This window comes from Embiotoca jacksoni, unplaced genomic scaffold, assembly GCF_022577435.1.
Source record: "Embiotoca jacksoni isolate LCO1_2020_lvr unplaced genomic scaffold, fEmbJac1.0.p SCAF_4, whole genome shotgun sequence".
Classification (NCBI taxonomy): domain Eukaryota; kingdom Metazoa; phylum Chordata; class Actinopteri; family Embiotocidae; genus Embiotoca; species Embiotoca jacksoni.
The window spans coordinates 13595191-13607308 of NW_027185392.1; the positions used below are offsets into that span (position 1 = coordinate 13595191).

General features: G+C 39.2%; 1 protein-coding gene across 3 annotated transcripts in view; it reads right to left on the reverse strand.

Moving 5' to 3' along the window:
* fam13a (family with sequence similarity 13 member A) overlaps nucleotides 1–12118 on the reverse strand; it is a 59315-nt gene that overhangs the window by 12187 nt on the left and 35010 nt on the right. For all 3 annotated transcript variants that reach the window (XM_069168140.1, XM_069168142.1, XM_069168141.1), the window contains exons 10-14: nucleotides 12011–12052; nucleotides 11672–11860; nucleotides 10101–10305; nucleotides 6641–6699; nucleotides 6227–6269 (exon numbers count right to left, since the gene is read on the reverse strand). In XM_069168140.1, the coding sequence (XP_069024241.1) occupies nucleotides 6227–6269; nucleotides 6641–6699; nucleotides 10101–10305; nucleotides 11672–11860; nucleotides 12011–12052 (538 nt within the window). The remainder of the gene's footprint in view (nucleotides 1–6226; nucleotides 6270–6640; nucleotides 6700–10100; nucleotides 10306–11671; nucleotides 11861–12010; nucleotides 12053–12118) is intronic.

Genomic DNA, 12118 nt, shown 5'->3' on the forward strand with positions numbered 1-12118 from the left:
CCATAATTAGTCTCAGGTGAGTATGTGTGTTCTTGTGCTGCAGTGGAGGGCACAAGGCCAAAAAACTAGGAGTTATCAAGTCTCCTCAGCTGTTCCACGGGAAATAACTGTGATGTGATGTGAATCAGAGGACAGACTGGTGCAGCTGCCTGGGCAGAACGTGCGAACTGTGACCCACTAACGGTACAAATTTCCTCTAAGTAGCTCTGACCGTAACTGTTTTCAAGAAACCTCCCTGTCCAGGAACATGCTGCACCCACTCACTCAAAACGTTCAGAATTAGAGCCCGACTGATGTTTCGCTTGGCTGATTTCAGCGGTCGATATTAGCTTTTCACAGATATATCAGTATTATCGTACGTGTTGGCTGATATATAAAGTTTTTTTCAAGAACATAATTCAGAAGAAAATGTTTGGGGACATTTAGAATTTTTTTTTTTTTTTTTATATTGATTCATAGTCATTACATTCCTAGTGCAGTTCACTGTTTAAATGTACTTACAGTGGTGTGAAAAAGTGTTTGCCCCCTTCCTGATTTCCAATTTGTTTGCATGTCTGTCACACTTAAATGTTTCAGATCATCAAACAAATTAGTCAAAGATAACATAAGTAAACACAAAATGCAGTTTTTAAATGGTTTTTATTATTAAGGGAGAAAACAAATCCAAACCCACATGGCCCTGTGTGAAAAAGTGTTTGTCCCCTCCTGTTAAAACATAACTTAACTGTGGTTTATCACACCTGAGTTCAATTTCTCTAGCCACACCCAGGCCAGATTACTGACACACCTGTTCTCAATCAAGAAATCACTTAAATAGGACCTGCCTGACAAAGTGAAGTAGACCAAAAGATCCTCAAAAGATAGACATCATGCCGAGATCCAAAGAAATTCAGGAACAAATGAGAAAGAAAGTAATTGAGATCTATCAGTCTGGAAAAGGTTCTAAAGCCTAAAGTTTCTAAAGCTTTGGGACTCCAGAGAACCACAGTGAGAGCCATTATCCACAAATGGAGAAAACATGGAACAGTGGTGAACCTTCCCAGGAGTGGCCGGCCGACCAAAATTACCCCAAGAGCGCAGCGACGACTCATCCGAGAGGTCACAAAAGACCCCACAACAACATCCAAAGAACTGCAGGCCTCACTTGTCTCAGTTAAGGTCAGTGTTCATGACTCCACCATAAGAAAGAGACTCGGCAAAAATGGCCCGCATGGCAGAGTTCCAAGACAAAAACCACCACTGAGCAAAAAGAACATTAAGGCTTGTCTCATTTTTGCCAGAAAACATCTTGATGATCCCCAAAACTTTTGGGAAAATACTCTGTGGACTGACGAGACAAAAGTTGAACTTTTTGGAAAGTGTGTGTCCCATTACATTTGGCGTAAAAGTAACACCACATTTCAGAAAAGAACATCATGCCAACAGTAAAATATGGTGGTGGTAGTGTGACGGTCTGGGGCTGTTTTGCTGCTTCAGGACCTGGAAGACTTGCTGTGATAAATGGAACCATGAATTCTACCGTCTACCAAAAAAATCCTGAAGGAGAATGTCCGGCCATCTGTTCGTGACCTCAAGCTGAAGCCAACTTGAGTTCTGCAGCAGGACAATGATCCAAAACACACCAGCAAGTCCACCTCTGAATGGCTGAAGAAAAACAAAATGAAGACTTTGGAGTGGCTTAGTCAAAGTCCTGACCTGAATCCTATTGAGATGCTGTGGCATGACCTTAAAAAGGTGGTTCGTGCTCGAAAACCTTCCAATGTGGCTGAATTACAACAACTCTGAAAAGATGAGTGGGCCAAAATTCCCCCACAGCGCTGTAAAAGACTCATTGCAAGTTATCGCAAATGCTTGATTGCAGTTGTTGCTGCTAAAGGTGGCCCAACCAGTTATTAGGTTTAGGGGGCAAACACTTTTTCACACAGGGCCATGTGGGTTTGGATTTTTTTTCCTCCCTTAATAATAAAAACCTTCATTTAAAAACTATTTTGTGTTTACTTGTGTTATCTTTGACTAATATTTAAATTTGTTTGATGATCTGAAACATTTAAGTGTGACAAACATGCAAAACAATGTGAAATCAAGAAGGGGGCAAACACTTTTTCACACCACTGTATGTAATTTTGGACAATTAAGTTTATTGGCAAATTGTTAGATAACCTGCCTTCATTACATATCTTTGTGCTCTAAAAAAATCTGAATCGGTCTAGCTCTATTCAGGATCGCTCTCTCACAGATCCGGACTGTTAGAAAAACATCCAGAGGAACAACATATCTAACTGTAGCAGCTTCTGAATGCAGCCTGCAACAATTAACCAACACAGATGTAAGACTTAAAAAAAAAAAGTACAAATATCATTCAGAGTTAATCAAAAATGATGTATTTAGCATGTGTGAAGGATACAGATTCAGATATCAACCTTCTGGTTTGATTAACAGAACAGCACTCGCTTCAAAAGTAATTAATTTTAACCATAAAGTCATTGAAAATAAAACCATAAAACATGTTAGTTGTTTTTTTATAATTTGTAGCAGGGGCCTATTTGTTCTCCACTGGTTCCTTGTTAACTATTGTACTTTATGCTCTGTCTTGTTAAGCGTTACCGGCACAGCTGATGGTCGTCACGCAATTAAAGAGATTCATTAGGCTTTCAAACAGAAGAGCCTTCTGGGTGAACGTTATGTAATGTTGCGTCTCAGAGGAGAGAAAGTCAACAACAGCTCGTCATTAACAAATCTCATATATTATCTGCATTTTAGACTCTAAAGGAGCCAAAATGTTTCACCTGCAAGCCACACTGTTTCCTCACAACTTTTTATATGTTAATGTTCGTTACATTGATTAAACAGCCATTAGCTATCCGCTCACTTTTACTTGATGATTAGTTTATCCTGTCTGTTGTTGTAGCGGACTGATCAATCGACCTGCTGCCGATAATCACTCGAAGAAGTGCTGCTGTAAGGTTTCATCACGAATCACTGCGGTGAGTACGAATCGGTTCAAGATGACGAATCACTGAGGATTAACATGAGCACAGATGTTTCAGCTCACCGTCGTCCTGCTGTGTTCAAGTGTAATTCAAATGTATGTGCTAATGCACGCACACGCTGATGTTGCCTGGAACATCAGCCACCGTGTTCAGTCACTTAAGCCACGATTACATCATCATGAGAGGTCCAGCTGGTGCAAAGGAGGGGTGAGATAGACAGAGCTACTGTGAGTGAGTGTGTGTGTGTGTGTTGTGGGGGATCTATCTATCTATCTATCTATCGATCTACAGGAAACATAATACACTCAATATACACAGTATACATAATGTACACTACAAATGTTTGTTGGTTTACAAGTGAAATGTCAATGTTCAGTCGCTCTGGGATTTTGCTGTTTTTGTGGGAATTGGCAAAAATAAATTGTACTCAATTTTTTATTTTGTATATTATTTTTCTTTTTAACTACAACTTGATGAAGAAACAATCATCAGTAAATATATAACAGTAATACATACATCCTCATCGCAGGAAAAAGCTGGAAATATTGTGGCTCTTTTTAAAATTTTCCAAATGAAAGAACCAGGGGATTCAAAGCTACAAAAAAACCCTAAAAGTGACGTCACTTTACCAAACAGTCCTTGACTGCAGGAAAATACATAAATTACACATTCTTTAAAAAATGTGTCTTTAAATGTTTTTTTACATAATATTAATTCATCACAAATTGTATGCACAATAATGAAGTGCAATGTTTTACTTCTAGAAGGCAGTATAACATTTATGTAATTTTACACACACTATATGATTTAGACGGACGCAGGGAAGTGTGAAGATTAGTAGCCTAAATTTTTTTATAAAGACCATATTTCCCAAGAAGCCTATCACTTCCTGTTTTGCTGTTTTTTTTCCAGTCAACGTGTGGTTTGTTTTGATAATGAGGACACATAAAAGATCCTTTCTGACTGTGAATAGGGAGTTTTATATATAACAATCTAAAACTCCAAAATATGTAATTTGCACTAAAATAAAAACTAGAAAACCAACATCCCCTTAACATTTAACAACTGCCGGAGCAGTAAATACAGGCCTCACGGTTTCTGACAAAACACCAAAAACACGGTACCTTTAAGTCAAATGAACAACAGGTATACACAAAGCAATACGAGGTGAGATGAGGTCACCTCAGTCTATTAATCTATCAATCTATCACTGACGGGAAGACGAGCGTCTATTCTTCTGAACTGATAAAGAACCTGAATCAATTCAGAGGCCGACAGCTCGACTGCAAAATCGAAGCTTTAAAATCACTTGATTCGTTTTTTATCGTGTGATTTTTATTCATACGTGTAACTGTCACAGAAATGTGTAATTTGATTTTGGCGGAGTCCACGGTGGCATGACCGCTTCCTGTAGTGTTTGACAAGCCAATCAAAGAAGACAGAGAGTCTATTGATTTTATGGTTTTTGAAAGACAAGCTGATAAAAGAGCAGAAGGGTCTTAGTGATGGTCATGTTGTAACCCCAGCAATAACAACCAGCTGGGAGGCGGCTGCACCGGCCTCCACTTATATGGGCACCATGCCGGCTCCAGATGGCCGCTCAGTGGCACAGTGTGGTGGTGGTAGCAGAGCTGCAGCCTGAGCTGCTACTGAAATCCATCTGCGCTGCTTAGACAGAGATTCACCATATTGGTTCAGTGTTGCATGAGTCTGTTCAGCTGTGTTGGTCCAGATTGGACTTGGGGACAAGCAGATGGAGAAGGTGGCTTGTTTCCTTCTGCTCACGCCCACAGCAACACTAAACGTTCCATCAAAAGTCTGTTCACGCTGTTTTACACAGCAGACTGGAGAACGACTGTTTGTTTAAGAACAATGGTGGAAAGATCCCTTCTTGCAGGAACGCTAAAATCTCCCTTCGTTAAAAAGGGCAATTCTTTGTGTGAAACTGCACAAGAGTTTCTGTTCAGTTATGTGCTGGTGTCACAAAACACTGATGAGTAATCTCACTGTTCAAAACTAATATCTGTACTCACACTTTCTGTTTGAGTTTTATCTTTAAAGTATGTTCATGTTTTTTACATATTTTTCTTACCATGATGTAATTGCGCTGTAATTTTCAGTCTTCTGTTTGTTCTGTTTTTGTTCAAATTTTGTTTTGTTATATTTTTTTAATCCAATTTTTAAGCAACTATTTAGTTTTTTTTAACCTATGTTTTTTGTTTAATGGTGGTATACAAGAAAAAAAACTCAACTTGCTTTTATTTTGTCTGAAACGTGCAAAACAAATAAAATCTCCTCCATTTATCTCACTCAGTGCCAATACCAAAACTTAAGTATAAAAACATTTCTAATTAAAGTATAAAAAGGAACATAACCATGTTTCTATATAAAAAGGGGAAAACTGAATGTTGCTGTACGGCCACAAAACGAAACCGATCTGTGTCCACAAAAACGTTTTAGCTCCGTTTCAGAACTAATCTCCGTCCATACCAACACATCTTTAAACACATATGACAATTCGCGTACACCGGACATGCTGGCAGAAAACGGCCCTCATTGTGGAGCCCATAAAGCTGCTGGACAAGGGCAGCGTCATAAATTGCTTGAATAATAACTTGCCTCCTGCACATTTAGGCAGTAGTAGCATTATTAAGTGCAGAATTTAACTCCATAAAATATGCTTGCATAGACAACAAGCAACACCTGTAATTCATTATCCATGCTGAATTGACTAAAGGTAGGGAAGGTTGATGTTGTTTGCTCCCTACACGAAAAGGATCACATGATTGGTGCGTGATGAATCAGGGCAGGACTCGTCTTAACTGATAAGACCCGTCGCCGTTTAAAAAGTCTCAGTTTCTCTCCGTCCAGAAAAAAAAGCCATCCTGAAGGTTTCAAAGTACAACAGTCAGCAATGTTTTCAAAAGTGTTCATTTTTGGGGTCAAAAACTGCTGAAATAGTGTGGATCCTAGGTGTAAACGTAGCAAAAGTTACGTATTTTATATCTGTATTTATACAGATTGTCCACACAGACTGCGCTGCAGTCTTCCAATGTTTTGTTTGCCCTCCTGTGGTTTCTTTTTTTGCCTGCCTACTCACTTCCCCTCTTGTCTAAGCACAACACCTGCTCTTGTCTGCATAGCATTTAAATTAGGTGAACCGTTTGAACTTCTGTGTGTCTGAACATTTGAGTACTGTGTGTCTAACAGGAGAGGATTTGTGAAATTGATCCTACCTGTGAAGGAGAGCGAGGACCATCTTTTCTTGAAATGTCATTCCTGGAAAATCCAACAGAGAAACCAATTGAGCAAAGAAGCTTTAACACCAGTTTGTGACTAATCAGCCCAATGCAGTTTATCTTACAGCTTACAGTCAGAAGCCTCAGGAGAGTATATAGATTCATATACATGTATCTTTGCAGCCTGTTCTTATCAGATAACCTGCACGTTATAAACACCACATTAAGTCAAACAGATCTCTTGAGATACGAGACACAGCTGCTGGTGGCAGTCAATAGCTTTTCAATGTAAAACAAGCATTGAGGTAACAGCTGCTACAAGTTTTGTGTTCAAGAATTTCCTTCAGGATTCAATTAAATTCTATATAATCTCATTTTACAAGAAAAGACTTGAGATTTTGAAGAGCTCACCCTTTGTGAAATGTCTCCATGTGGGTTTCTCCTGGTCTTTCACCATCACATTCCTTGACCTATAAAAAGACATACACATTTCAAACTTTAACTATTCAAATAGCAAATTTTCGGTCTTTTTTTTTTTTCATTTAAATTGAGAAAGCTGCCAATACTGTGTTAATAAAACCATGAATGCTTTTTGAATCATCACCTTTAAAACGTGAATGGGTTTTGTTCTCTTTCCCTGCCCTCCCCGTGTGTTTATTACCTCGGTTATGTTTTCAGTGCGCGTTCAGCAGGATTATGGAAAAACTTCCCGTCCAATATTGAAACTTGGTGGAAGGGCGTAACATAGGCAGAAGAAGAATCCATTGAATTTTTTTGAGCAGATTCAAATTATGGGGAGGATCCATTAAATTTATATGTATATTTTTCACTGTCATTACCATCGTGTGGCATCCAACGTCATGGTGAGCACAGTGTGTCACTTCCTGCTGCAAACGCACTGTGCCGTGCTGTTGTTCACAGACTTATTTTAGTCCACTAACACTAAATCTGCGCACATAATCTCATTTTAATTGTATTTAATTCACACACTTACACAAGTTTGTTTGTTTTTCTGCACAAACACCCGTGTTACAAAAGTTCATGCTAATTTCAGACTTGGCAGGCTATTTGATGTCCGCTACCTTTAGCAGTTAACAATGGCTTCTCTCTCCTTCTGCTTGTTCTTCTCTTTCCTGCTCAGTGTGTCAGAAGTTTTTCCTCTGCCGCCTTCAGTGATAAAGGCATCATTAATAAAGTATTTCGGCTGCATTACAAAGTGAGGCTTACTGAGTTGAAAGCAAGGCTCCGCACCATGGAAAACAACCCATTCGCTGCAGTAGCTAACCAGTAACCCAGACTGGACTATTGACCGTGGCAATGCGGTGGTGCAATTAAACTTCTAACTGAACTAACTTTTGCAAATAAAAATGTATCTTTGACGCAGACAATTTCACACAAACGAGCTGTTTGATGATTAAAACTCTTCAGAGAGAACCTAATGCTGTATATATATTGTACCGTGTTGTTTTGCTGAACAGTGAGGGCCCTAATTACCCTCTAAAGAGCTCAGATTCAGAGATGGCTGTTCAGACCAACGCAGACACAGACACTCAAACTTCTCCCGTCATCCACTCACCACAACACTCCCACAGCCAATCACGACTGTGCCAGCTATCTCATATATAGCATATGTGTGTCAAGGCGTCGCGTGTCATCTGTACCGTTATGTAAGGCGTTGGCGTGGAGGGGCAAAAAAAAAAAGAAAACGGTCTGCCCGTCTCGGATTCTGTTCCTTGAGTGTTTAAACTCAACAATTCTATTTCCATCAGTCATTCGCTGTGACAGCACGCCATGAAGCTCAATTTTACATGAGAAAACATCATTTAGGAGTCAAGTGTAAATAATACTCACAATTGCTTACATGCAGCCGGACTAGAAGAAGACTCTGTCGAGATCAGGTTACTACAGCCACATGTTTCAGCAGCATACTTCACAAAAACAGCAAATCCTCACAGCTGATAAGGTGGAATCTAAATCTTTTATGTTTGCTTGAAAAACAACGTGACTAAATTGACAATAAATTGAGTATCAAAGTTGTCAATTAATTGTCTGTCCATCACCTGAGTTTTCTGTATCAATACCAAAATATAGTCTTTAAGAAATTTTCTTTTCCATTTACAAAAGAAGCCAAACTTCTCAAATGTTTGATTCTCTCAAAAACAAGAAACTGTGCAGCAATTTAACAAGATAAAACAGTGTGAGACTGAAAAAAATAAATATTCAAATTAGGAATTTTGTGACTAAAGAATAAGTAATGACACAACCCCAAACCTAATGAACCTGCCCTATTCACTTCATATGACAATGTTATAGAGATAAGCTACAGCTTTCATTCGTAAGTATTCCAAGTTTCATCTCTTGATCAACACCAGCACCTGAATTACGCGTTTTTGTGGCCACTGGTCTGGCGCATCTGCGATTTCTTTACACACCTGAAACTAGCAAAGACCGTGTGCGTCAAAGTTTGTGACAAATTATTGGGGAACAAAAAAAGAGTACCAGAAAGCCAATTCCAGGCAGTAGCGATGGCCTGATATAATGCGCCCTTTTTCAGTTTTGGAAAGTGACGTTCTGCCCCTCGAAAACGCGGATGTCCCCCAGAACCACTTGCCTGGCTCATTGCTATATTGCTGTAGGCTTCCTGAAGCATTTGAAGTTTCTCCTTTACAGATTTCCAGAGTTTGAGAAATCACAGACAGTCTGCAATCACAAAACTATGTGTAACTCGGGTACTGATTTCGATCCAGCAATGGAAGTTAGAGTACTTACTCATGAAGGTTATGGGTTCTCTGTGCATTGTAAATGTCACGGTGCTGCCCACCATTTGTGTGCAACAGGAGCAGTCTCTGAACTTTCTGATCCATCCTCTTTAATGTGTAAATCTAATATCGCCACAAAGCAGACTTGCTGGTTCATTTGTTTTCATGCAATATTATAATACAGCCAGATAAATAAAAGAGATAAATACTGGAAATAATACAATAAACAAAATAATAACTTTCTTTGGTTTTGTTGGTTGTTCTATTGTCTAACCTTTGTGGGAGCTACTTCTGTGACAAAGCTGCTGAATTGAGATGATGATGATAAACAAGTAAAATATATTACCAAGGTAAAATTCTACAAACTACATTAAGTACTTTACTGTATCTTACTAATTTCCCCTTCACAACATACAAATGCTGAGCACTTAATAATTGCTTTGAACTTTGTGGTCTCGAGTGCCTGCATAACAACAGTTAAAATGTAAAGTTGCTTTCTGCTTCTGTATCTTGAGTGGATAAAAGCTGCAGCTAATTGTGCTCTCATAACTGGCTTTTACATTTACACTACCACTGGAAAAACAGAGGGTAACAATTAGTGTGGCATGCAGCTTATTCCAAGCTGCTGTACAATGGCAGGGAACCATTAGGCAGCTGCACAGCTTCCTGTCATTTTCCAACTTTCCTCCATTTAATGATTCTCGCTAACGGCAACAGACAGTTATTTGCAGTGACTTAAAAATAAGGAAGAGTTAAGCTGAACTCCTCATCCATCACTAGTGCGTAAGAGAAGATCTATGAAAGTGGTGATGCTGTGTGCAGACGTGGAAACAGTTATAAAACAAAGTTTCTAGTACATTAAGCTGACAGTAATTTCAGATCTTTACTCCCATTTGGGGTTGCATACATATTGCTACAAATAAATCCACATAACCAGCTCGCATAATGTTATCTATTGACCTACACTGGATTGACTGGTCGTAGTGAGAGGCAAGAAGAAGCAAGCAGGCAAAAAAACACATAATAACAAAGAGGAGCAGGAGATAAACTGACGAGATGAAGAGAAATCACAAAGATAAAGAGAGATGTGGAGAAAAGACGTGATGACTCACAGCGTGGGCGGCCTGGTTGTCAGTGAGCTGCACAATAGTCGGGCTGTGTCTGGACTTCCTGGGTTTATGTGTTCGCTCAGCATGACTGCTCTGGCCTCCTTGGGAATCCACGCTGCTGCTGGCGTCCTCCCCCACGCTGCCTGAACTGCTGTCGCCGCTTGACGGGATGTTCTCCTTGTTTCTGTCTGCCCTGACGGATGCAGCTCTGCTCTCAGACGAGAGAGAAAAGGGCGAGGAAATGAAACATCTGCCTTCCATCTGACTCTCCCTGTTCACTGTGGTCTGTCTTTATCAGCCTGGCATTGGATGAAATGCTTTAGGAAAACAAATGCTAAGGTCATTCTGATGCCTTACTTATACCTTCTCAAGCAGCTAATGTGCTGTTTAGCTTTTGCACTAATTCTATTTACCGTCCACGCTCTTATTTACATTTTCCGCCATCTCTGGACGAAGAGACTCCTCTAATCCACGTGTCTCTGATCTCTCAGACTCCACCAGGTCTCCATCAACAAAGATTAGCTCCATACTGGGATGACTCCAGTTGTTATGACTGCACTATGTCTTAGAGGACAAGTTTACCATGCAGAGTGAAACTTTACAAATGTTTACTGTAACCAAAACACCAACTGGAGGTAGAAGCATTTTAGTGAGGCTTTAGCAATGAATGCAATTATTCTGCGGTTCAGTGTAAGATAGTAGTAGAGACCTAAGCACAAACAATACTTATGAAGTTGTTTCTGGTCCATGACTGAGTGAGAAAGATCTGCTAATGGAATGAGTAAAGTTCAACCTACATCCCGTAAAAACTTAAATTGGTTCAATAATTGTTTAGTTGCTGTACTCTGTGTGTCATTTACTCACTCGTGAATTTGACGTCTTCTCGACATCAACAAAAACTTGATAATGCATTGAGAGTTTTCCACGAATTAGAAATGGTACACTACAGTTGTTTATGTTGAGTCACTTACCTCACTGAACTCTATAACTGACAAACTACTGAACCTGAGTCTTAGCAGAGACTGATAGACCAGTATTAAATATTCAACTATTTGGTTATGGCACTATTGTTTTACTCACTCAGTTATTTTCTTATTTTTGTCTTTGCACTACACTAATTTAGTAGTTGTACAGTTATGTTAGTTGAAGCTACTGTAGCTCTGAGGTTCAGTAACGTATAAACGTATAAAATATGCTTGGTGTGTAAAATATGTGACTTTAAATGTATTTACATCTATGATTGTGCAACATATTAGTGGTAAAAATAAAGTTACGTGTACTTTATATAAAACTATTTCTGTATCATTGTGACTACAGTATTTTGCTAATAAAAATACTTTCTAATTAAATTTTCCTAAATAAAAAGGGAATTTGTGTCTAGAGTTTGTTGAATAAGGAAACTATATAATAAGGAAGTTATTACTTTAATAGACAAGTATTTATTTTGTACTAACAAGTTTAGTTTTTAAGTAAAAGAAAAATGCACGTCAGTGTTGCCACAGAAGACAAATGACTCATTTTTTATCCTCAGACCCTCAACCACCCACTTCATGATGACGTCAGACCCACTGCACCTGTTTTTCTGTCGGTGTCTCGGGCCCTCCTCCTGTTGCTCTCTCTGCTGCCGACGTCTCTGTCGTGCAGTCGCGGTCGCCATTGGGCTCGAAGGGCCTGTGGTTACGTTTTCTATATGTTCATCCCCTAAAAGGTTTACGTCAAAGAGGTGCTGCTCCACTGCTGAGCGTATGGTCCTGTCCAGGAAACTTCAGAGAGAAGGAAAGATAAAGACATTTACCATTTTATGCTTCACACTCATATGTGGTACAATATTTGTTTAGAAAAAACTGTATATTCATGAATTAAAAAAGCAATATCACAATTAATTTTATGTTACAATACAAAAGTCCACTCACTTCACCACATTTGGTCTGCAGTGGACAGGGGAGAGGTGGTTACTAAAAGAAAAACAAGAGGGGAGGTTAATGCTCGAGGAACAAGTGGTCACAACAGGTCACTGAGCA